Source organism: Drosophila erecta, unplaced genomic scaffold, assembly GCF_003286155.1.
Source record: "Drosophila erecta strain 14021-0224.00,06,07 unplaced genomic scaffold, DereRS2 tig00000283-arrow-arrow-pilon, whole genome shotgun sequence".
NCBI lineage: Eukaryota > Metazoa > Arthropoda > Insecta > Diptera > Drosophilidae > Drosophila > Drosophila erecta.
In genome coordinates, this window is record NW_020825217.1 from 979,300 (window position 1) to 1,000,038 (window position 20,739).

Here is a 20,739-nt window from a genome sequence, read left to right on the forward strand (position 1 = left end):
CCTACTTAAAGCACATCAGCTGTTGCTGCCGGCTCAACAGCTGTCCGTCAAACGTGCGTCACATAACTTTGAAATTATTGTGATGCCAAGTTAGCCCAATGATCCGCAACGTAGTGGTGGGCGTGTCGGGGGGCGTGGACAGTGCCGTTTCCGCCCACCTGTTGGCGGAGCGAGGATTCAATGTGCTGGGAGTGTTTATGCGCAACTGGGATGAAATGGACGAAGTGGGTCGTTGCAGCGGGGAGGCGGACCTGAAGGACGCCGAGTGGGCGTGCCGCCAGTTGGGCGTGGAGCTGCGCCAGGTAAACTATGTGCGCGAGTACTGGACGGCGGTGTTTAGCCAATTCCTGGACGATTACCAACTGGGGTTGACACCGAACCCAGACATCCTGTGCAATCGCCACATTAAGTTCGACCTTTTCCACAAGCACGCCCTGGAGAATCTCGGTTACGATGCCGTGGCCACAGGTCACTATGCCGGCAATAGTCTGGGCAACTTCCTGGAGGGAACTGCCTCCAACGACGAGGCCCGCTTGCTAATACCCGCCGATACCTTCAAGGATCAGACATTCTTTCTGGCAGGTATCCCCCACAAGGCTCTGCAACGCACGATGTTTCCTTTGGGAGATTGGCAGAAGAGCCAGGTCAAAGACTTGGCCAAGAAGATTGGACTCCAGCGACTGGCCAACAAGAAGGAAAGCACTGGCATTTGTTTTGTTGGCAAACGCAACTTCAAGGACTTCATACAGGAGGTAAAACACTTGCCGCATTTGCACATCTTGATACCACCACGGACTCACACTTCGTTCCCCTCCACTTGCAGTACATCGTATCCAAAACTGGACCCTTCCTAGACATTGATAGTGGAGCCGTGGTTGGCCACCACGAGGGCATCCATCAATGGACTGTGGGCCAGCGGTGCCGTCTGAGCTCATTCCTTCAACCCTATTTTGTGGCCAGAAAAGAGGCCGCCAGCAATACCATCTATGTGGCAGCTGGCCACAATCATCCCGCCCTCCTGAGCACCCACATAGACGTCGATCCACCCAACTGGCTGTGTTCCAAGTCCCAAAAGATGCTCTCAGACACTGGCAGCTTGAGATGTCGCTTTCGTTTCCAGCACACCAAGCCCCTAGTGGTCTGCCACCTGAAGATCTCGCCAAGTAACAGCTTCCATGTCGAGTTGGACGCTCCTTTAAGAGCTATTACCCCAGGACAATATGCTGTATTTTATAACGACACTGCTTGTTTAGGCTCAGCCCGCATCCTCAGCGCTAATCCCCTAAAGAAAGACGCACAGACGCAGCAAGCTCACGCTGCAAATCTGGTTAGTTCATCAACTGGGGAAATTCCTCTGGGGAAATGCACTAAATATAAGGATGCGGTCATAAGCCGAGTAAATTAATGATGTGAATCGACACACTTAATTCCATAGTAAACATTTTAATTTAAATTGATTCTATGTCAAATTTACAAATATTTTTTTGAAATAGGACTGGTCCTGGGCGCAATGTAAAAGTTAGTGACACATAATCGCACATAAATAGGGTATGGTAAAATCTTAAGCTAAGTGTACAACTGAGGTCGCTCGACTTAAAAACTAGCTTAGCACGCAATATGATTGAGCAGGGATGTCGGTAGCAGGTAGAACGATGTTTGGATCAGGTCAACAGAACCGTGAGTGAGTCCAGGAAGCGGGTGAGGTCGCTTTGCCGCAGCTGCACCACCGCAGGCTCAAAGAAGTCCTGCAGTAGAGCAACCCCACTCTTTTGCGCCGCCTGCTCGAAGGCCTTGCCAAAGAAGTTTCGCGGAGAATCTTCCCTCACAGGCACAATGCCCACCAGCAAGCACATGCCCTCCGCGGCGTCCAAGGGACAACTCGCGATCAGCGGCAAATCCGGAGCCTGTCTGGCCCTACTCGTGGCCACATGTCCGCGCAACAGAAAGCGTGCCAGCAGGCCGAGGGCGTAGGGGTATGAGAAGAACGCGTGTTCCTCCTGCAGAACGTAGTAGAAAAAGGAGCCAGCTGAGTGAACTTGGCGTGCTTCCAAGCTGCTCTGCACCTGCCGGAAAACAGCAGCGTGCAAAAGTTTCGCCTGGTCGATTCCCGCAGACAGAAGCTGCTTGTGCTGACGACTCAGAGCATCGGAGGCCTCCAGAAAGCAATCCTCCGGAGTCTTGTGCTTCTTCACAGACTCCATGATGGCGAGCAGGGCATATACGTAGTCCGCCGCAGCATATCTACTGCGGTAACCGTAGCTCAGCGTAAAAGTTCCATAGACTATGTCCGCTATGTCGTACTTCTCCGCCAGGCGCTCCACCATCGAGAAAAACTCCTTGCGCAGCACCAAATCCATGGCTCCGTACGTTTGGCGGGCGTGCACCAAGGGCAGTCCCATCTCGAGCAGGAGCTCGTGTAATCTCTTCTCGCCGCGCAGTGTCCACAGTTTCAGCTGGCATGAGGAGTAGCGGGAATACCTGGCGAGGACTCACATGATTAAAGTGTCATGGTTAAATGGATTGGAAAATGTCAATGCTCACCTCATGGACTCCGTGACGGGCCAGTGGCGGTACAAAACCAGATGCAAATCATTCTCAAACGTAATCTTGGATGCACTCATCGTGTTCTGATCATTCGTTTTGTTCGTCAGCCGTGAGACATGCGACTGGATCTGCTCCAGTTCCAACGTGTACGATCCACTTTCGATCTTGCCCAGCAGCAACTGCTCCGTGATGCCCACAATGGCCCACCAGAGGAGGTCCATGTTGTCTTTCGAGAGCTTCCAGGCCAACTCGAAAACCATCAAAGCGGCGGACCTGCCGTAGTAGCTAAACTGTGTGTACTCGAACATTATCCTGTCGCGCTCGGACTCCCACTGTCGGCGGGCTCGCTGCTTCAGAATGCGCTGCTCGTGCCGCTCCAGGCGACTAAGCTTACGGCTCTTTGGCGCCTCATCCTCCTGATCCGATTCCCCGGCACCACTGTCGTTATGCTGCTGTTCCGGGTCAGAGGACTCGTCCTCTTCCTCTTCCTCGTCCTCGCCATCAGAGTCATAGAAAATGGTCTCGAAAGCGGGAATATTCTCCTCCAAGGAGGCATCCCCCAAGATGCACACCTGCCGATCGCTGTAGATGTTGCAGACATCCAAAGGGCGATGTGAGTCGCAGATGAAGAAGGTCACGTCCTCCGCCGGTTGCAGGAGCTCCACAATATCCACGCAGCCGCCGCAGTTCATCAACACCACGTACTTAACATCGCCCTGGTGCTCTCCATAGGCCCTCTTCAGACCCGTAACGCCCATGATGGGCACCACGGTATACAGCATGTGGTCGTACTTAAACAGGGCCTGCAGGATGCGGCTGGCGCAGATGGCATCGATGTCATAGTTGACCACGATCAAGATGCGCTTGCCAACCAGCTGGCGGTAGAAGTCGTTGCGCAGATCCTGGACAAACATGGTGAATAGTTCTGGCGGGACGAATAGTCGTCCCAATCGGCTGCTGGAAACGGTCTGTTTTTTGGACTGCGGTCTGTTGCCAATCGCTTGCGGTACAAAGTGCAAATTCTACGTGAGCGAAGTGCGTTGCATTTTGAGGTGTTCCCTGCGGCTTGCGCTATTTTCCAACTTTCCACTGCCGCTGCACTTTTGCCAATTGCAATTCGCGAATCAAAAACGCGGGAAACAGCTGGCTTCACCAGTGCGACCAGCCGCGCGGAGCTGCAAAATCCTAGTATTGGAAATACTATCGTTGGTAGGTGTGTACTTCCAATTTGGGACTTTCTTCAAAAATAATATATTACTCTGCCAATTCGCATAATTTGATTCCCATCAGAAATATCAGTAACAGATGCCACGAGCCCAAATCGAAACTGTTCAATTTCCAAAGGGCCCAAGAACTCAGTTCAATATGTGCGCTTGAAACAGTAACTGAAATATCGAACTATTTAGTATTTCTATGTTGGTATATCGAAGTATATTTTGGCGTTCCGGAAACGGCCATACCGCGACGCCCATGTGTTTTCAAATGCAACAAGAGCGCAAAACTCATTAAATCTACCAGCTCTGTGCAACGAAACCCGAAGAATATGGGGAGGGACAAGAAGAAGCACGTGAGCCAGCGGGACATAGCCTCACGTATGAACTTTCTGTTCCAGGCCTCCAACCTAATGGCAGCAGGCAATCAAGCCAAACTAGCCGCCTACTATGGCAAACTCTGCCGGAATGTGGGCACCAAGGCAACTATGCACATGTAAGTGGATTCTCCGGAGGAGTATTCGACATTAATTCATGCCGACAACTGGTTTCAAGGGCCCCGGCCTTGAAGCGTTTCCTGTGCAGGCGCTGTTCCCTTCCCCTGATTCCCGGAGTGAATACAGAGCTCCAGGTGGCCGGAGCACCCAAGGAGGCGACTGCTCCGGATGCTCCCTCAAGCGGGGAAGCCGAAACGAAGAAAAAGCGAAATCGCAGGCAGCGTAAGAAGCCCAAAAGCAAGAACTCAGGGAACGCCCAGGCATCTGAGGTCCAAGTCGACGAAAGCACTGAACGTATCTCTCTGTTTTTAGAGTGCTCACTCTGCTCAGGCCGGCGAACCTTCTCGGCGAACAGTCAAAGAGACTGCTGGTTGGAGCAGCCGCAATCCGTAGTGCAAGTGGTGTCTTTCGCCGAAGAGATAGATTAGCGATTAGCTGAAGCTTTGCTAATCAGTCAGCCTGCCTCTTGTAGCCGCAATCCGTAGTGCATGTGGTGTCTTTCGCCGAAGAGATAGATTAGCGATTAGCTGAAGCTTTGCTAATCAGTCAGCCTGCCTCTTGTACTATCGCCTGATGGTTCGGCAGTTGACCCCGGAATGCTGAGCTGTAGGCAACTGATTTCTCGGCTGCTCCCTTTTCGGAAAACAAGCACATTTGCTTGTGTGCGAGCCGCCGACTATGTGGAAGTACAGGAGGAGCAGGGCAATGTCCTCAAGTACCCACAAGTTTGGCTAAGGGACAATTGTCAGTGTGCTGAGTGCTTCCACGCAGCAACAAGAGCCAGAAAAAGTCACTGGGAGCGTGGACCGCTGAATATACCGGTGTCTCAAGTGGCTTACAACCGGCAGAAGAAGCAGTTGGAGATCGTCTGGCAGGACAAGCACAAGAGCACCTTCGACCTGGGCTGGCTAAGAGATAGGGACTTTGGAGAGGCGACCAGAAAGCGTTACTTGGAGGAGGTCTATAAGCCACCCGCACGACTGTGGGGAAAGTCGGCGTTCGAGGATGTGAGAAAAGAATTCCAATACCAGGATGTCCTGCAGCAAGATGCAGCCCTAAGGGATTGGCTAGAGGCACTGGCAGTCCAAGGATTCGCTATTTTGAAAGGTGCTCCCAACGACCTAAATGTGGCCAAGAACTTGGCCAACAGGATTGGCTACATAAAACGCACCACCTACGGGTAAATATTAACTGATAAAACACCTACTCCACCGGTACTGTACCAGGGTCATAGAAGTCACATTTTCTGAAAGCCGTATTATCTACCAGCCGGCAAAACATTATCAAAATCGCTTGATTATTACAGCCAGAATCAATATTTGCAATACTTTTTTTTTTTTTTTTTTTTTTTTTTTTATATAGTTTATTAAGATATACAGGATATCTTTAGTTTTGTATTCACGATAAAGATTTGGAGATAGCGCACAGTGGGCAAATAGCCTTTCTAGAGCCATCAGAGGTTCATTAGTTTCATTCATTCGATTATCACTAACGCTACAAGATACAGAATATGCCTGCCCCATTTCGAGAATAAGCGATAAAACCCTTTAGTTGCACTACTCAACTCCAGCTACATATTATTTACTATCCCGCCTCCCCTAGCGACGTTTTCGAGGTCAAATCCAAACCAAATGCCGGTAACTACGCCTATCTAATGACTCCCCTGCCGCTGCACACCGACATGCCCTACTACGAGTACAAGGCGGGCATCAACATCCTGCACACACTCATCCAGTCGGAGTCGAAGGGTGGAGCAAATACCCTGACGGACGGCTTCAACGTGGCCGCTCAGTTGCGAAAACTGCATCCGGAGGACTTCGAGGTGCTCAAAACGGTGCCCGTGAATTGGTTTGACATCGGACACGACGGCGACGATTCCAAGCCCTTCCACAGTCTCTGGAGGGCGCCAGTGATTTGCTTGGATGTGGATGGCCGGTTCACGAGGATCAACCAGAACACCACCAAGCGGGACAGCCGCTTCTCCGTTCCCCTAGGGCAGGCCGTGTCCTGGTACAAGGCCTACCATAAATTCCTTGAGATCGCCCAGTCCGAGGCGGTGGAGTTCAAGACGCAAGCCGGCGATGTGTTCGTCTTCAATAACCTGCGCATGCTGCACGGAAGAACCGCTTACGAGGATGCGCCAGGCAACGAGCGCCATTTGGTGGGCGCCTATGTCGACTGGGACATTATTTATTCGAAACTGCGTACCCTGAAGTTTCCAAATGCCAAGGACTGACTGAGAAAACGTGGGGTTTCAGTGAGACTGTGACTATGCGTGTTTTGCATATTCAAGCTTACAGTTACTTGTTAGAATTAAGGTAACTGGCTTACGTATTTGTGTACACAGTAAATAAATCTGATTGCATTTTTAGAGAAAAATGGATATTGTATGCGACACAATTTTCAAATGAATTTCATTAAAAATTGTTTTTGAATTCTGCGATGAGCCGCGTCGATACTATCGATAGAAGCCATGTGAGCGAGCATTTGGCGATACTATCGTGAGTGGATAACGCCGCTCTAGAATTGCGATGACATCGATGAGCTTCCACCTCTAGCATAGCATATTTGTACTACATATATACAAATATAAATATAACGAAAATATAAGAATTTAACCAAACTGCAGCCGTAGAATGAGATCCTCTGAGCACAGAGCCTAGCTATCGATCTCCGCAGAAAGTGAGTGAGCCGCAAGAGACGGAGGGAGCGAGAGAGGAAGTGGAGCCCAGTGCGAAGCTCTTAAATTGCACATTTGGTGCTTGGTGCGCCGTTTGTCCGCTGCGATGATGCCCTACAATGTGCGAAACGCCGGTGGCGGAAGCGTTGGCGGAATCCTCCGGCGCACAGGCCAAGGATCGGCCGGAGGCACGATTCTAAGCAATGGAAACAGCGCGGGCGGACAAGGAGCGGGAGCAGTGTGCTCCCCAAGCGTGGAGAGCCACAGGCAGACGCCGTTGGAACTCCTCGTGTTTGGCTACGCCTGCAAGATTTTCCGGGATGATGAGAAGGCGCGGGAAATGGACCACGGCAAGCAGTTGATTCCCTGGATGGGCGATGTAAATCTCAAGATAGACAGGTTAATAATTGGGACTAACCCGAGCAATAATTATACGATTAATCAGTACGCACTCCACTGCCACACAACACCACACCACACCACACACACAGCCACATGCCCACCCATATCGTGCCTCGTTAGGACCACACTCCCGCACACAGCAGCGGTCAAGTTATTAGAAGAAGCGGTAGAAGTAGAATAAGTAGTAGTCGAGTACAATTACAAACGCATAGGTTTTGAACAAATTTTGGATAAGTCATAACAGGACCGAATCAGTTTTTTTTTTTTTTGATAAAATCAAGAAGAGGGTTTTCGGTTTCAAACTGATCGTCTGAGTAGCTATTTTACAGTTTTTTGTATTAATTCCAAACGGCGAACTGCAGACACACACACACACCCACCCACCCAACCAACCACCCACACAAGCAACACACAGACACACACGCCCACACACCATTGTAATAACAGCTCTTTTCAGTGCTTCTCAAACTGTAATCTCTATCCATATACAATTTGAAAACTGTAATTCTTTGCCCATTTTAAATGTAATCCGATTAACTTTTTAGCCACCGGAGCGGTATGTATATGAACGATCTCTAGCCTTAAAACCTAATCTAATCTGAAACTGCATTATATATACTGTATACCGTATGACTATCAATATTGTGTAAAAGCGCGAGAGTGTGCGAAGCAAATGGGGAGATTTGCAAGGAGCGGTCCTGCGCCTTCCCCTCCCCCCCCGTTTGTTTCGCCCGCCCCGTTTCGCGTCGCCTCTCAAAATTGCCACGCCCACTGATAATGCTTCTCTTCCTCTCTGTTTATATTTCTCTGCTTGCTTTCTTTCGGCTCCACGAACACCAACACCAACCATTACGATTACCGCGAACCGCAGATACGATGTGCGTGGAGCCCTCTGCGAACTGGCGCCCCACGAGGCGCCACCAGGCGGATACGGCAACCGGCTGGAGTACTTGAGCGCCGAGGAGCAGCGCGCCGAGCAGCTGTGTGAGGAGGAGCGTTACCTGTTTCTGTACAACAACGAGGAGGAGCTGCGACTGCGACAAGGTGAGCACCACGGTGGGCTGGTAGTACCTTCAGATCCAACGATCCGGGCAGGGGTGTCGATATTCTTGATTTGGTGTCGAGACCCCAGGGATCTCTGTTCTGAATGTGGATGGAAGAGATTTCTGGAGCACAGCTCCAACACAGTAAAATGGGCGGTTGTAATACGCTGCTCGACTACCAGCTTTGAAAACTAGTTACTGTCAAATAAAATTGTAAGACATGTGTAAGTATGTGCATATCGACACCCCCAATCCCGAACTCCTCAAATTGTACATTGTATTACAAGTATCAAGAAACGCAAAGTATCAAACCCAAATCGAAAATAACTTGAAACAAATCAGTACCAATCACATCAAATCCAACCACCGATAAAGATACCACCGACATCCCCTCGATATTTCCAGAGAGTCCGTTCTTGGAACAGGTAAATACGTAATCCTCACTACCTGACAGATTAAATCGTTTCTTTCAGGTTATATTAGCTGGAGCGCCTGCTTGGGCGTGGGTTGTCAGGGATCCAGATCCAGGAACCCAGCGATTTTTGTTGCCCAGCACCTTCCTCTCTCTCTCTCTCTCTGTCTCTCTGTCGTTCGCATCAACTCGTATACGTTCCTCTCGCTCTGATTCGAATTAGTTATTGCTGCCACTCCGCCCTTACTAAAATCGCACTACCTTGTGTGTTCTCTGCTCTTCTTTTGGCCCAATTCGCGGATCCTGCAGAGGAGGACCTCAAGCGACTGCAGCAGGAAACCTCCGGCGGCAGCTACAGCCAGGTGGGCTTTCAGTACGATGGCCAGTCGGCAGCCTCCACTTCCCTCAGTGGCTCCTCGACGGCGCCCTCCCAGCTCTCGCCGGATTCCGAGGAGAGCGAGCTGCCCTTCGTCCTGCCCTACACCCTGATGATGGCGCCCCCCTTGGACATGCAGCTGGTGAGTATGATTAAACCAAGAGCACTGTAATGTTCTCACAATTGCCATTTCAGCCGGAAACGATGAAGCAGCACGCTATTATCGAGAAGACTGCTCGCTTTATCGCCACCCAGGGCGCCCAAATGGAAATTCTGATCAAGGCAAAGCAGGCGAACAACACGCAGTTCGATTTTCTGACCCAAGGTGGACACCTGCAGCCCTACTACCGTCACCTCTTGGCTGCAATCAAGGCGGCCAAGTTCCCGCCCGCACCGGAAACTCCGTTGGATCAGCAGAATACGGACAAGGAAGCACACTCAACCGACGAACACAACGAGGATGCAGCGGGTGGAAGGAGGAACCCCAACCAAGTGGTCATCACGGTGCCCACCATCAAGTACAAGCCCTCGGCCAACTGCGCCTACACCCAGCTAATCAGCAAGATCAAGGGCGTGCCCCTCCAAGCGGTTTTGCTGGAGGACGAGTCGAGCAATCCAGCAAACTCGCAGCACTCGGGGGGCACGGCCTCGCCCACACTTAGCTGCCGCTCCGAAGGTCACAACAGCCAGGGAGGGGAGTTCACACCCGTGCTGCTCCAGTACAACGGGAGTACCTTCACACACGAGGAGGAATCGACGATCCGCGAGCAGCAGGATGAGAACGATGGCGGCAGTGGCGAGCCACCGCAGGTGGAGCTGCTTAAGAATACGAGTGCTCTGGCGTTGGCCCAAAACTACAGTTCTGAAAGTGAGGAGGAGGAAGATCAAGTTCAGCCAGAAAAGGAGGTGGAAAAGGTAAGCGTTCTCACAATAAACAGTCATTTATATAATCTATTTTTTCTATCAGAAACCGGAGCCCGTGCTAACGTTTCCCGTTCCGGAGGAGAGTCTTAGGCACATCATCGACAAGACGGCCACGTACGTAATCAAGAATGGACGCCAATTCGAGGAGACCCTTCGCACGAAGAGCGTGGAAAGGTTTAGTTTCTTGCTGCCGGCGAATGAGTACTATCCATACTACTTGTACAAAGTGACGGGCGATGTGGATGCGGCTTCCAAGGAGGAGAAAACTAGGAAAGCAGCAGCCGTAGCTGCAGCCCTAATGTCAAAGAAGGGCCTATCTTTTGGAGGAGCAGCAGCAGCAGCGAGTGGAAACCATCTGGATAAGGGTGAGTTCCGGACAAAGGGTTTCCCCGGAATCGGTATTTAATTTGTATTGGTTTTTGGTTTTTGTAGCTCCTGTAAGTTTCTCCATTCGGGCTCGAGATGACCAAGGTCCATTGCAAAACACTTTATCGCAGGAGGCCAGCGACGAGGAGGCCAGTTCGAATGCCGCGGTGGAGCAAGTGCGACCGGGTATGCCAGATAGTGTGCAACGGGCCATCAAGCAAGTAGAGACGCAATTGTTGGCCAGGACCGCAGGGCAGAAGGCCAACTCCTCCTCCTGTTCCTCACCGCAAAAAGAGCAAAAAGAGCAGCGGCAAGGTACGATGTAGATACATACGTAGAGTCAACTCTGTTAGCCTTGTATTAATAATTGCACAACTTTGCCTTGAAGCTGAGGAGCGCGTTAAGGACAAGCTGGCGCAGATTGCCCGCGAGAAGCTGAACGGAATGATTTCCCGCGAGAAACAGTTGCAGTTGGAACGGAAGCGAAAGGCCATGGCGTTTCTAAATCAGATTAAAGGTGAGCCCACCGTGAATCAAACGCTTCTTGTGTATAATATCGTTGATTTTTACCAGGTGAGGGTGCCACTGTGGGCTCTGCTGTGCCTGTTGTTGGTCCAAATCCTCCAGAGGCCGCAGCAGGAGCTGCGACCGCCGACAGTGATGACGACTCTGGCGATTCTGTCCGTTCCATACCAATTACCTACTTTGGGCCCGACGACGATGACGAAGTTGTCGATCAGAGGCCTGAGATGAGGCTCAAAAGGAGCGCGCAGGAGGATGAGGAGGACGACGATGAAGAGGATGGCGGCGATCTGGAGAAGTACAACCTGCTTAATGATGACAGCACGAACACCTTCACCAGCAAACCCGTGCTTCCTCCCACCGCTGCTCCACCTCCTCCTGCCGTTCTTCTTTCCGACGACGACGACGTCCAGCTTGTGGCCACTACCTCATCGCGGTCCTCCAGCTCGCGCCATCGCAAAACCCACCGCCGAAGCAGAAGTCGCAGTAAGAACGACCGCAGCAGTGCCAGCAGCGCTTCCAGTCGAGAGTCCTCGCACCGACGGCGGCAGAAGAGCAGCAGGCGTTCCAGGGAGCCGTCATCGATCCCGCCACGTAAGTCCCAGCAGCCGTCAACGCAGCGAACGAAGACCCCCAAAAAGAGGAGGCGGAGCAAAAGTAGAAGCCGCTCCAAAAGCATTCGGCGGAGTAGGAGCAGAAGCATATTAAGAACCAAACGGCGGAGCAGATCGCGTACCTCCAGCTGCCGAAATGCGGAACAGCGACGCCAGCAGGAACGACGGCGCACGCCCACCAAGAAGTCCCACAAGCGGTACAAGCGACGCAGGCGCAGCAGCTCCCCCTGAGAATCTTCCTGCAGCTCGGCATCCGCATCCACCTCCACATTTTAAAGTTTTTTGTAGTTCACACGTTGTATCAAATAAACCACCAAGATATTTTTGTAAGCCAGCGCTGTGGTTCCCACAAAGGAGATGGGACTACGTGGAAGTGAATCCCCCTCTCATGGTTCACCTTCTGCGGAGTCGACTGTGGGATGCCCTGCACGCCATTTTTATGTTACGTATCTATGTATAAGTTCAACAAATTGTATGTCAAATCGAGCATCTACATCGTGGACCACCAAAATAGGTGACTCGTGTGTTTTTGCAACCAAGCAAAACAACCTTTACAAACGTCGAGCGAGGGAAGTCCGGTATGTAGAAGTTCGATGCTCCATAGCTGATTTGTATGATGTGATTTGTCTCCTGTTTGCTAAGTGTAAAAGAACCTAATATTGCGTGTAAGTAGCCCATCGCCAATGATCAGACACACAGTATACCCTTCCTGCCCACTCTGCGTAGTGGGTATAAATGCTAGGTGGCAGTGAGCTCACCGATTCAGTGTACTGTGGATGCTCCGCAAGTAAACGATCTCGACGATGCTTCGCTCAAACTTTTCGCTGCTGATCAGCTGTTGCTGCCTGCTTCTCGCCGTCGCATCACGGACTCCCGGAATCAGTAAGTGCATCCATCCCTTGGAGAAACCCCAGTCCCAGTCCCAGCCCCACAACCTCAGGCCCTCTAACAAGCTTCTAACGTTCCCCAGCGCCACGGAACTGCCCGGAAAACGAGACCTATCTGGCCTGTGGACCCGATTGCCAAACGGAGTGTGCTACGCTGGGCAAGCCCTGCCTGATCAGACACATTCGATGCCCCGATGGATGCTACTGCAACCAGGGCTACGCCAGGAACGCCGGTGGCACGTGCATTCCCATTCGCCAGTGCAACGCAGGCGGCTACGGCAGCTGAATCGCCTCATGAATCATAGCCAAGCAGCTGAATCCAATTAAAAGCAGCTGAAACACTGACAACGGCAAGACAATAAAACCCAATGGCTTTGTGTTCGGCGCTTACAATGATAATGAGGTCACAGCATGGCTGAAAACGAACCAGCCATTTCTGCTTTGGCGATTTCAATTTCGATTCTGATGAAGTGCAAGCCTGGGCATCGCAGGTGTTGCTACTGTTTCCATTTCATACCTTTTATAACTGAGTGGTCTGGTTGGGCCAGTTTGGGCTTTTTGTACTCAGGAGAGCAAGCTTTATCAGCTCAGATCTGCTCTTGCTCTTATCTCTCTTATTATCTCGGTAAGTGCGAGTTTCAGCACTGCCCAAATGCAAAAGCGTGACAACCCTGTTCCATTGCAGCGTGTGTATTGCCAAAACTGAGCGGCGCACTCAGAACGATCGAATGTTAGTGTTAATGTGCCTCAAAGTGGCGGACATCCGAATGGCGGACGGGATGATGGTGCGTCCTCGTGGAGCAAAGGTTAGTACTGAACAGTAGTACTCGTTGCAAGTAAGAAATCGCGTGCTCCAGTGGGGAATGGGAGCTTAAAGCGGGCACTAGGAGCGCGGAAATCCGCTGGTGGGGTATCGGGATGTGGGGATCAGGATGTGGGGATCAGGATGTGGGGATAGCAGGAGCCGGACTCTCAGTTGCCGCCGCCTAAGCCGCCTCCGATGACAACAAGCCGAATGCGAAATGCAAATGTTTGCCGTCATCGAGTCGAAAATGTCGGTGGGCGTCCACGCCAAACGTTAATAAACTCCCCCCGCCCCGCCAGTGGGCGGGAGGAGCAGTGGGCGGGACGGTCTGCTCGATTTACATGAGCAAACATTTGAAACTACCTCGCCCACTTTCCCTGCCACTTGCCGCGCTACGTTCGCCGTGCAATTTTAGCGGCGCGTGTGCCAAAAAACAAGGAATCGGCCTGACTCGACTACCGGATACCGTTGCACACATGCGAGTATGCTGCTGTCAAAGCGCCGACGTTTTACCTACCTACTTCCAATTGTTAGTCGGCTTAGACAGTTATCGGTGTGGAATTTGTTATCAGCCCAATGGGTAACCACAGGGTTAGTGCTAATCTAAATCCCCAATACTACCCCAATCCCCATACTTATACGGCCTGCTTCTCCAGGTGTAAATGGGGGTATCAGTAAAGCAACAGAAGTGCTCGTTTGGTTTCGGATTTGCCATGCAAACATGTGTGAGTTCCTGGGTCCCACCCAAGCCACCGCACCGCACCGCACCGTCCCTTTTGTTTGTCGAAGACGCTGCGAGATATTCCTCAAATTCATTCAATCCCGCATCGTGATCAGAAGAAAAAAGCAGGGAACCAGGAACCAGAAACCAGAAACGAGGAGGCGACGGGCAGAGCGCCTGCTGTGCAGACCTGCGGAAATTCAAACGGAATCAAAGTGAAAAGTTCGGTAAAAAATCATCGACACACGCTGTTTCCAACTCCTGCGGCAGGATATCAGCAGCAGCAAGAATAACACAACGACTGTCAGTCAATCCTCGAGTGCTCGAGAGGATGCGAGATGGCGAAAAGTGAGCTGAAGTGAGGTGAGGTGCGGTGCGGTGCGGTGCGGTGTGTGTGGCAGAAAGAAAGAGTTTCTCTTTGCCAATTCAGGGACCCAGGAACCCAGGAACCCAGGGAAAGGAAAACAAACAAACAAACAAACAAACACCATGAAGGAAAAACAAACACACGAGCAAACAGAGCACGAATAATTTGACTTTATCTAAGCGCCAGTCAACCAATTCGCATTACCCACAAAAGGAGTGAAAAGGGTGCGCTTCCTTTCGTTCTCCTGGCCATTGTTTATTGGCTTATGCTTAGGGTTAACAGATTTATCCTTCAGCCAGAAGGACCTACTTCCTCGGGGCTCCAGAGGTACTCAAATGTAGGGGACCGGCCAGCAAGTATCCAAGCATTCCTGTTGCTTTCCAAATATCTGTCCATATGCCATATGCCATATGCCAACATATCATTGCTCTAAGCCCGCAATACGTATTCGAATTGTGTTTTATTAGCATTCGAGCTTATTCTTAGAGGCGCCCCTAATATTATGCGCATCCTTGTTGCCTCGCTGCGGCAGATCGATCCACAAATGTTGCCATTTCAAAGCCCTTTCCGTGCAGCTAAATGCTTTAATGGATTTTGTTCCCCTTCTCGGATGCTGCGGCTGGCGAAAGTTTGTTTGCGGCTTGTTTTATTTATTGCATTTCTTTCGCCACTGCTCAGTTGTTCAGTTGTTCTGTTGTTCAGTTGTTCTGTTGTTCTGTTGTTCTGTTGTTCTGTTGCTTGTCTCCCATGGAGCTTGAATGGCGGCTCCTGGGAAGCGGAGTAGCCCCTCTTAAGGGCCAAAGTTGCGACTCGATAAACTGCACACTCTCTGCACTTCTCGTTTGCGTTTGCGGCTTGAACTCGATTTAATTGTGCTCTCTAAACTGGGTGGTGAATCCATGTACAGCTGGGAACCTTGAACCACTTATCAGCTTTCTGTGCATTCCGATTGATTGCAAACTGAGCTACGAGTTATGAGCCGTCAGAGGCAAAGAATTCCATGTTCGACTTAGCACACTTCTGCATGACTTCGCCATCAAGGCTTCGGCTCCTGCTGCCAGCCATAAATATCCTTCAGCTAATTATCAGTGGCCAAACGCATCGCACACACATGAGCGGACGGCAAAGCGGAAACGGAAGCGGAAGCGTAAGCGATGGCAAAGCAATTGGCAAATGGCATCCGCTTGCTCCTTGCCCCTCCACTTGGCCCCTCCATTTATTGGCAGCTGCAATTAGGCGGTCGCCAAACATCCGCTCCTCGCTGCCACCCACTTGGGCAACCCGCTCCTCGCCGACTTTCCCAGCTGCTCATCCATGGATGCCGGCCAACAGAAAACGCCACAAGTGTCCCTCCAAGTGGCCTGATTTCATGTGTCATTCATTCAAAACGAAGGGATTTTGCTTTGCCCCAAATTGATTCATTGGCGATGACAACACAAGCATTCCACCGGACTTCATGAACGTGCAGTGAACCCAAATGTTTAATTACTTCGGAATTGATTGATTAATTACCCCGAATCAACAGAGGAATATCCGCTTGCCTGTTTGACCACGCAACCGTGGACAAATGCAGCAATGCCGGCTCATTGCAGCCAACTAATGCTGCCACGCCCCTTGGCGCACACCGCCCACTAAGTGCTGCCCCCCGGCCACGCCCACAAGCGAAACAGTGAGCAGCAATTAATTGTGCCCATTTTTTAGGAATCCCAGCCACGCGCTTCATTTCAATTTGCCTGCATTCCCCCTTTTCGCTGCAATTTTCGGTATAAGCTTGAACCGAAAATTCGGTGTGCTGGCACCCTATGCTCGCCACGCCCCTCGCGCCGCCCGCCCCTTCCGATGTTGTTTATTGCGCTTGCAACTTCCGCAGCAAACGAAGATAAATTGTTACTTTCTTGCTCGCTGTTTGCTCTCCTGTTTTTAGCTGCTGTCAGTGTTTTTCGGATGGTCGTGTTGCAGCTGCAAGTGTTGCAAGTGTTGCTATATTTCTACCCCGCATAGTGGGGGCATGGTGGCTGCAGCACGAGGGTTATTCCGTGCAAAAAGAAGTGCATTAATGAGCACTTTCGAGTGATTTTGGGAACAATAAATAGTCACAATGTTAAAGAGCTCGGCATCACAACCACTTAAGGGCTGAACGCCTCCAAGTTGATTGGGCCTACTAAACACGATAGGGCGATAAGGCCATGCGATCAGGAAATCCGGCGACAGGGCTTATCTGCACACCAAATTCGCCAAATCCGCCAAGTGGCCAGAGTGAACTCCCCTGATAACAGCGGGACCAATGCCGCTTTGCCGGGGCTTTGGGTTATTATCAAAGGCCCTATTTGAACTGCAGTCAAGTGTCAGCAGCCAGGCTTATCGTCTTACGTGCACATCAAACGTGTATTGCTGTTTTCGGTAATCAATACAATCGGGCAGTAATCACAACCTAAGCCGTTGTGGGCCAGACTTTGATTGGCTGAATCCCCTGCAACTTAACTGTGCAACTTACACCTTGGCACCTTCATTTTCGCCCAAAATATGTGCCTGCTCCGATGGAAAGTTTGTAAGGCTCAAATGGCAAATCCTCGCCAGGGACGCATACTTTCATACTCGTTTCAGGCGGAATACTGCTGCTGGTTGTTTTCCCCGACTGATTACTGATACACGAATTAGGCGGGAGATTGCCTTTGTGGGTCGCCGTAATCTCAGAGCCCATAAACCGACCCCGGATCGGTAGATAGTGCTGCTACCCGCCACCACACCCCAGAGATAAGAAACCCCGGCTGCGAGCTCCAGCTGTCCGCGTCCGCACTTTGCAGCCAGTCAGTGCGAGAATGTCGAACTGGTCGCCTCGTCCGCTGTGTGCGCTTCTGCTGGTCCTCGTGGCTAACGCCGCGCTTGGATCCGTGGATTTGGCTGGTTCCCTGGATCCCTCGCTGCTCGAGAGCGTGGATGTGGACCAGCTGAAGTCGAACTATCTGCCGCCGGGCCTGCAAAACGTGAATATCACCTTGGCTGACTTCCAGAAGCTGCTGCAATCGAAGTGCGCGAAGGCCAATGACCATTTGCCGAAGGGCTCGGTGAACGCCTCTGCCCTGGGCAAGTCCATCGAGGAGGCGGGCCTGCACCTCGTCGAGTGCCTCTCCGGATTGGCCAACATAACGGAGATCCAGGCGGAGATCGCGGAGGCGAGTCCCAAGGGCGATCTGGACGTGGTCTTCGAGAAGTACTGCCTCCGCTTGCCGCAGGCCAAGACCTGTCTCAAGAACTTCAACGACGCGCTCCTGCCCTGCCTGACGACCGACGAGAAGTCGCACAACGCAATGCTGCAGAGGATCGCGGACAAGCTGCTGGAGTTCATCTGCTACAAGAACGGCGACCAGATTGCGCTCTTCATCGCCGAGGAGGGGCCCGAGTGCCTGGAGCAGAGTCGCGATGGCATCGCCAATTGCCTGAACTCCTCCTTCGCCGGATATCTGCCCAAGGCGTTTAGCACGGAGTGGGATATGCCCCAGCTGGTCCTGGGTCCGCGGCAGTGCGTCGACCTCTACACATTCGAGACGTGCACCGTCGGTCTGCTGGAGAAGTGCAAGACGATCACTCCCAGCAACATTGTGGAGTCCATGTTCCGGTACGTGAGGAAGGAGTCCTCCTGCCAGTCCCACATCGACAAGGTCAAGCAGCAGCACCGCCGAGCCCTGCCACTGGCCAGTGGATCCGGGTCCGAATCATCCTTATCCCTGCATCTCACCTGGACCTCTGCGAGCCTGCTAATGGCCACTTTGCTCGCCCGGCTGGCCTAGCTTCCCCCGCTGCCCTCTCCCCCTCTCACTCTTTTTTTGATATTTTATAATTATGTTTAATAAACTTTGCAAAGTCGAGAACGGAGTCTCTGCACCGGACGGACTGCCGCCCGGCGTAAGCCGCTTAACGGATTCCCTTTTCAGCTCCGGGCAACTGGGCAGGAGGCGGTTAGGGAGGCGGGTCCATGGTGTTAAGCTGCATAAAAACAAGCCTGAAATATGAACGGGGACGGGGTCATCCCAGGTGCACTGCGATTAATTCGGCCGACTTCAGCGGCGGGGAAGTGGCTTGATTGAACTTCGTTTCAACATTCCACTAAAGACGTTTCCCGCCGAGCCGCAGCTCTTTAGTAGCACATTTTTGGGCCACTTCATTCGCATTTCTCTCAGTGCAGTCGCACCATATTGCCCTTATCGGACAGCAGCAGCTACAGAAGCTATAGCTGGGCAACCGTAGCGGTGGAGTATAGAGAGCAACACAATCCGAATCCGGAGCAGAAGCAGAAGCTAAAGCTGCGCCGGTTGAAGGGTCACTCGAACGCGGCTCTTATCGCCCGAGACAAAGACAAAGGGATTGCAGGCTGGAGGGCTGGAGGGCTGGAGGGCCGGAGGGCCGGACGACAGCGGGAGAAAGTAGGAGAAATGGGGCTTAGCTCGGCACGGATGAGACAACAGCTGCAGTGGCAGGGAGATAAGCAAATTGATTTGCGACGAATTCAGTCTTCTTTCATGGGGCTTTCACTTCCTCTGTCTTTCTGGGGCCATAAGACTAATATGAATCGCACGTCATTAGTTCGCAGTCGAGTCAGAACTCTAAATACTCTAGCTCTTACTTGTAGCTTCCGCAATTTGAGTTTGAGATCTGAGCGAAATCTGATTGCTACTTCGATGCTAGACGTAGATGGGTCACTAAGTAATAAATCGGTCCAGCAATTGCTGACTTTCAGCTGAGTCTTTTGGCCTATGGCAAGGTTACCATTCCTCCACTATTGCGACTTTGTGAACTTGGATGCCCGGCCAAGACAGCAAAAAGTGAAACCGCAACTGTCACCAGTTCAGGCGACTGCAACTCGGGGCTTGTCAAGAAACGGGGGTGGAACGGGCAAACTGAAGACAAGGAACTCATCCTTGGCGTCCGTCCTGGCGGCTCCTGGAGGCCAGTTTCAAGGTGGGCGAAGCGTGAAATGAAATAGACGGGCTCTCATTTGGCTCAGTTCAGTAATCCCTCCTTGGGATATTCTTCCGAACTGCTGGAAATAATTTAAACCGAGAAGCATAGCTCCACAACATGGGACCTGGTCAACAATCGCCGCCGCTTAGGGAATTCTATGTACGAGTTTATCCCAGGAAATCGCATCCAGCCTGCGGATAAATTAGTACTTTACCCATTCCCACCAAAATTATCGGCGACTTTGACTAGTTAACCCGTCGCAAGTCCTCGGCTAACAAGTCATAAATGTTGCAAACTTAATTAGGACTGCAGTTCGCCAAGTCCGCCAAGTCCGCCAAGTTGCGAGTTGCGAGTTGCGAGTTGCCCCTCCATCGTCCGCAGTCCATTATTGATGTGAAAAATGCGGAAAATGAATGCGTTTCCGGTACTTTTCGCAAGTTGGCAGCTAAATTGCAGCGGCCATGAATCATTCGCGACTTTCCCGCTGCCATTTTCCACTTTCCCAGCATTTCTCACATTCGGCGATTCGCAAGGAGCAGACAAACTTTGTACGTGCCACGCGAACTATTGCCGAAAAGCAGGGGCGCGGGCTGATAGGGGTTAAGGACCGCAGAAAGTTGGCTGGCAAATAATTGCACGTCATTGGCCAAATTATTGGCCCCTCTATTTGGGTGGAAATAAATTCGAAAGGGTGTCGAGTGGGTAGCCAAGTGGGAAATGCCCTCTAGTGTTGCAACTTAAACCGCTTGCAACAAACTGCGATCTTCCTATGTTAATATATATGTTTGTGCATATGTATGTATATCTGAGTCCAATCTGAGTTGTGGTGCATCCTATTGCTAATTTAAATTTCCCTTGCTCAAATGACCCACATTTTTGCTGCAAACACGCTGGTAGTTATGCTGCTTTTCAGCTCACATTCAATGCTGAAAATTAAGAAGGCAAATACGGCGGAAGACAAAGAGCAAAAGTGCCGCCTGCTCCTGTCAAATTTAATTAAATATTTCAATTTTGGCCCGGCAAGAGCTGCCACAGCCTTCGCCGCAACTATCTCTAATTGTGCACGCGTTTTCCATTCCGACTCCCAATCCCCAATCCCTTTCCTGGGAAATGGAAAAGCGTAGAAAGGAGGGGGGGGGGGGGGGGGGGGGAGCGGGACAGATCGGGCTAGGGTGGAGTTTTCACCTGAGGCGGCTGCGGTGTTGGTGTCCCACGCTTCAACGCTCATTTGCAAATGTTTGCCTACGTGGGGCGGTGTGAAAAGCGCGCAGAGGGGGTGGGGGGAAAGTGCGGGGGAGGGGCGTTGAAAGGGTTGCAGGGAAAGCGCAGACATGGGCCCATGGGGAAATTGCAGCTGGAGCAGCAGCTGACAGATTGAATGCATCTTTGTTGAGGGGTTATGTGAGCGC

General features: G+C 51.5%; 7 protein-coding genes and 1 long non-coding RNA gene across 11 annotated transcripts in view; 7 read left to right on the forward strand and 1 right to left on the reverse strand.

Moving 5' to 3' along the window:
- The first annotated feature begins 1 nt into the window (after position 1).
- On the forward strand, positions 2–1,447 carry LOC6555789 (mitochondrial tRNA-specific 2-thiouridylase 1). The gene is made up of 2 exons (XM_001982423.3): positions 2–752; positions 824–1,447. Exons 1-2 carry the CDS (start codon positions 99–101, stop codon positions 1,403–1,405), a joined length of 1,236 nt encoding a protein of 411 aa, XP_001982459.1. The 5' UTR covers positions 2–98; the 3' UTR covers positions 1,406–1,447.
- Positions 1,448–1,502: 55 nt separating this feature from the next.
- On the reverse strand, positions 1,503–3,728 carry LOC6555790 (cell division control protein 45 homolog). The gene is made up of 2 exons (XM_001982424.3): positions 2,542–3,728; positions 1,503–2,478 (listed from the first exon to the last, which is right to left on the reverse strand). Exons 1-2 carry the CDS (start codon positions 3,456–3,458, stop codon positions 1,662–1,664), a joined length of 1,734 nt encoding a protein of 577 aa, XP_001982460.1. The 5' UTR covers positions 3,459–3,728; the 3' UTR covers positions 1,503–1,661.
- A 251-nt stretch (positions 3,729–3,979) lies between these two features.
- LOC6555791 lies at positions 3,980–4,944 on the forward strand. The gene is made up of 2 exons (XM_001982425.2): positions 3,980–4,251; positions 4,311–4,944. The coding sequence occupies exons 1-2, from the start codon at positions 4,088–4,090 to the stop codon at positions 4,678–4,680; spliced, it is 534 nt and encodes a 177-aa protein (XP_001982461.1). The 5' UTR covers positions 3,980–4,087; the 3' UTR covers positions 4,681–4,944.
- On the forward strand, positions 4,836–6,642 carry LOC6555792 (gamma-butyrobetaine dioxygenase). Its single transcript, XM_001982426.3, has 2 exons — positions 4,836–5,432; positions 5,855–6,642. The coding sequence occupies exons 1-2, from the start codon at positions 4,849–4,851 to the stop codon at positions 6,486–6,488; spliced, it is 1,218 nt and encodes a 405-aa protein (XP_001982462.1). The 5' UTR covers positions 4,836–4,848; the 3' UTR covers positions 6,489–6,642.
- A 119-nt stretch (positions 6,643–6,761) lies between these two features.
- LOC6555793 (protein suppressor of white apricot) lies at positions 6,762–11,921 on the forward strand. Of its 4 annotated transcripts, XM_026983065.1 has the most exons (9): positions 6,762–7,331; positions 8,206–8,378; positions 9,099–9,307; positions 9,361–10,080; positions 10,133–10,454; positions 10,522–10,526; positions 10,587–10,770; positions 10,844–10,972; positions 11,029–11,921. In XM_026983065.1, exons 1-9 carry the CDS (start codon positions 7,039–7,041, stop codon positions 11,820–11,822), a joined length of 2,829 nt encoding a protein of 942 aa, XP_026838866.1. In that variant the 5' UTR covers positions 6,762–7,038; the 3' UTR covers positions 11,823–11,921. The 4 variants fall into 4 exon arrangements, with proteins under 4 accessions (XP_026838866.1, XP_001982463.1, XP_026838868.1 ...); XM_001982427.3 differs by having other exon boundaries at positions 10,522–10,770; XM_026983066.1 differs by lacking the exons at positions 6,762–7,331; positions 8,206–8,378 and adding an exon at positions 8,769–8,802 and having other exon boundaries at positions 10,522–10,770.
- Positions 11,922–11,969: 48 nt separating this feature from the next.
- LOC6555794 (inducible metalloproteinase inhibitor protein) lies at positions 11,970–12,874 on the forward strand. The gene is made up of 2 exons (XM_001982428.3): positions 11,970–12,473; positions 12,562–12,874. The coding sequence occupies exons 1-2, from the start codon at positions 12,395–12,397 to the stop codon at positions 12,762–12,764; spliced, it is 282 nt and encodes a 93-aa protein (XP_001982464.1). The 5' UTR covers positions 11,970–12,394; the 3' UTR covers positions 12,765–12,874.
- Positions 12,875–13,124: 250 nt separating this feature from the next.
- LOC113564639 overlaps positions 13,125–20,739 on the forward strand; it is a 31,315-nt gene continuing 23,700 nt past the window's right edge. Inside the window, exon 1 of the long non-coding RNA XR_003408172.1 lies at positions 13,125–13,284. This is a non-coding gene — a long non-coding RNA (uncharacterized LOC113564639). The remainder of the gene's footprint in view (positions 13,285–20,739) is intronic.
- LOC6555795 (27 kDa hemolymph protein) lies at positions 17,147–18,240 on the forward strand. Its single transcript, XM_001982429.3, has one exon. It carries the CDS (start codon positions 17,191–17,193, stop codon positions 18,157–18,159), a length of 969 nt encoding a protein of 322 aa, XP_001982465.1. The 5' UTR covers positions 17,147–17,190; the 3' UTR covers positions 18,160–18,240.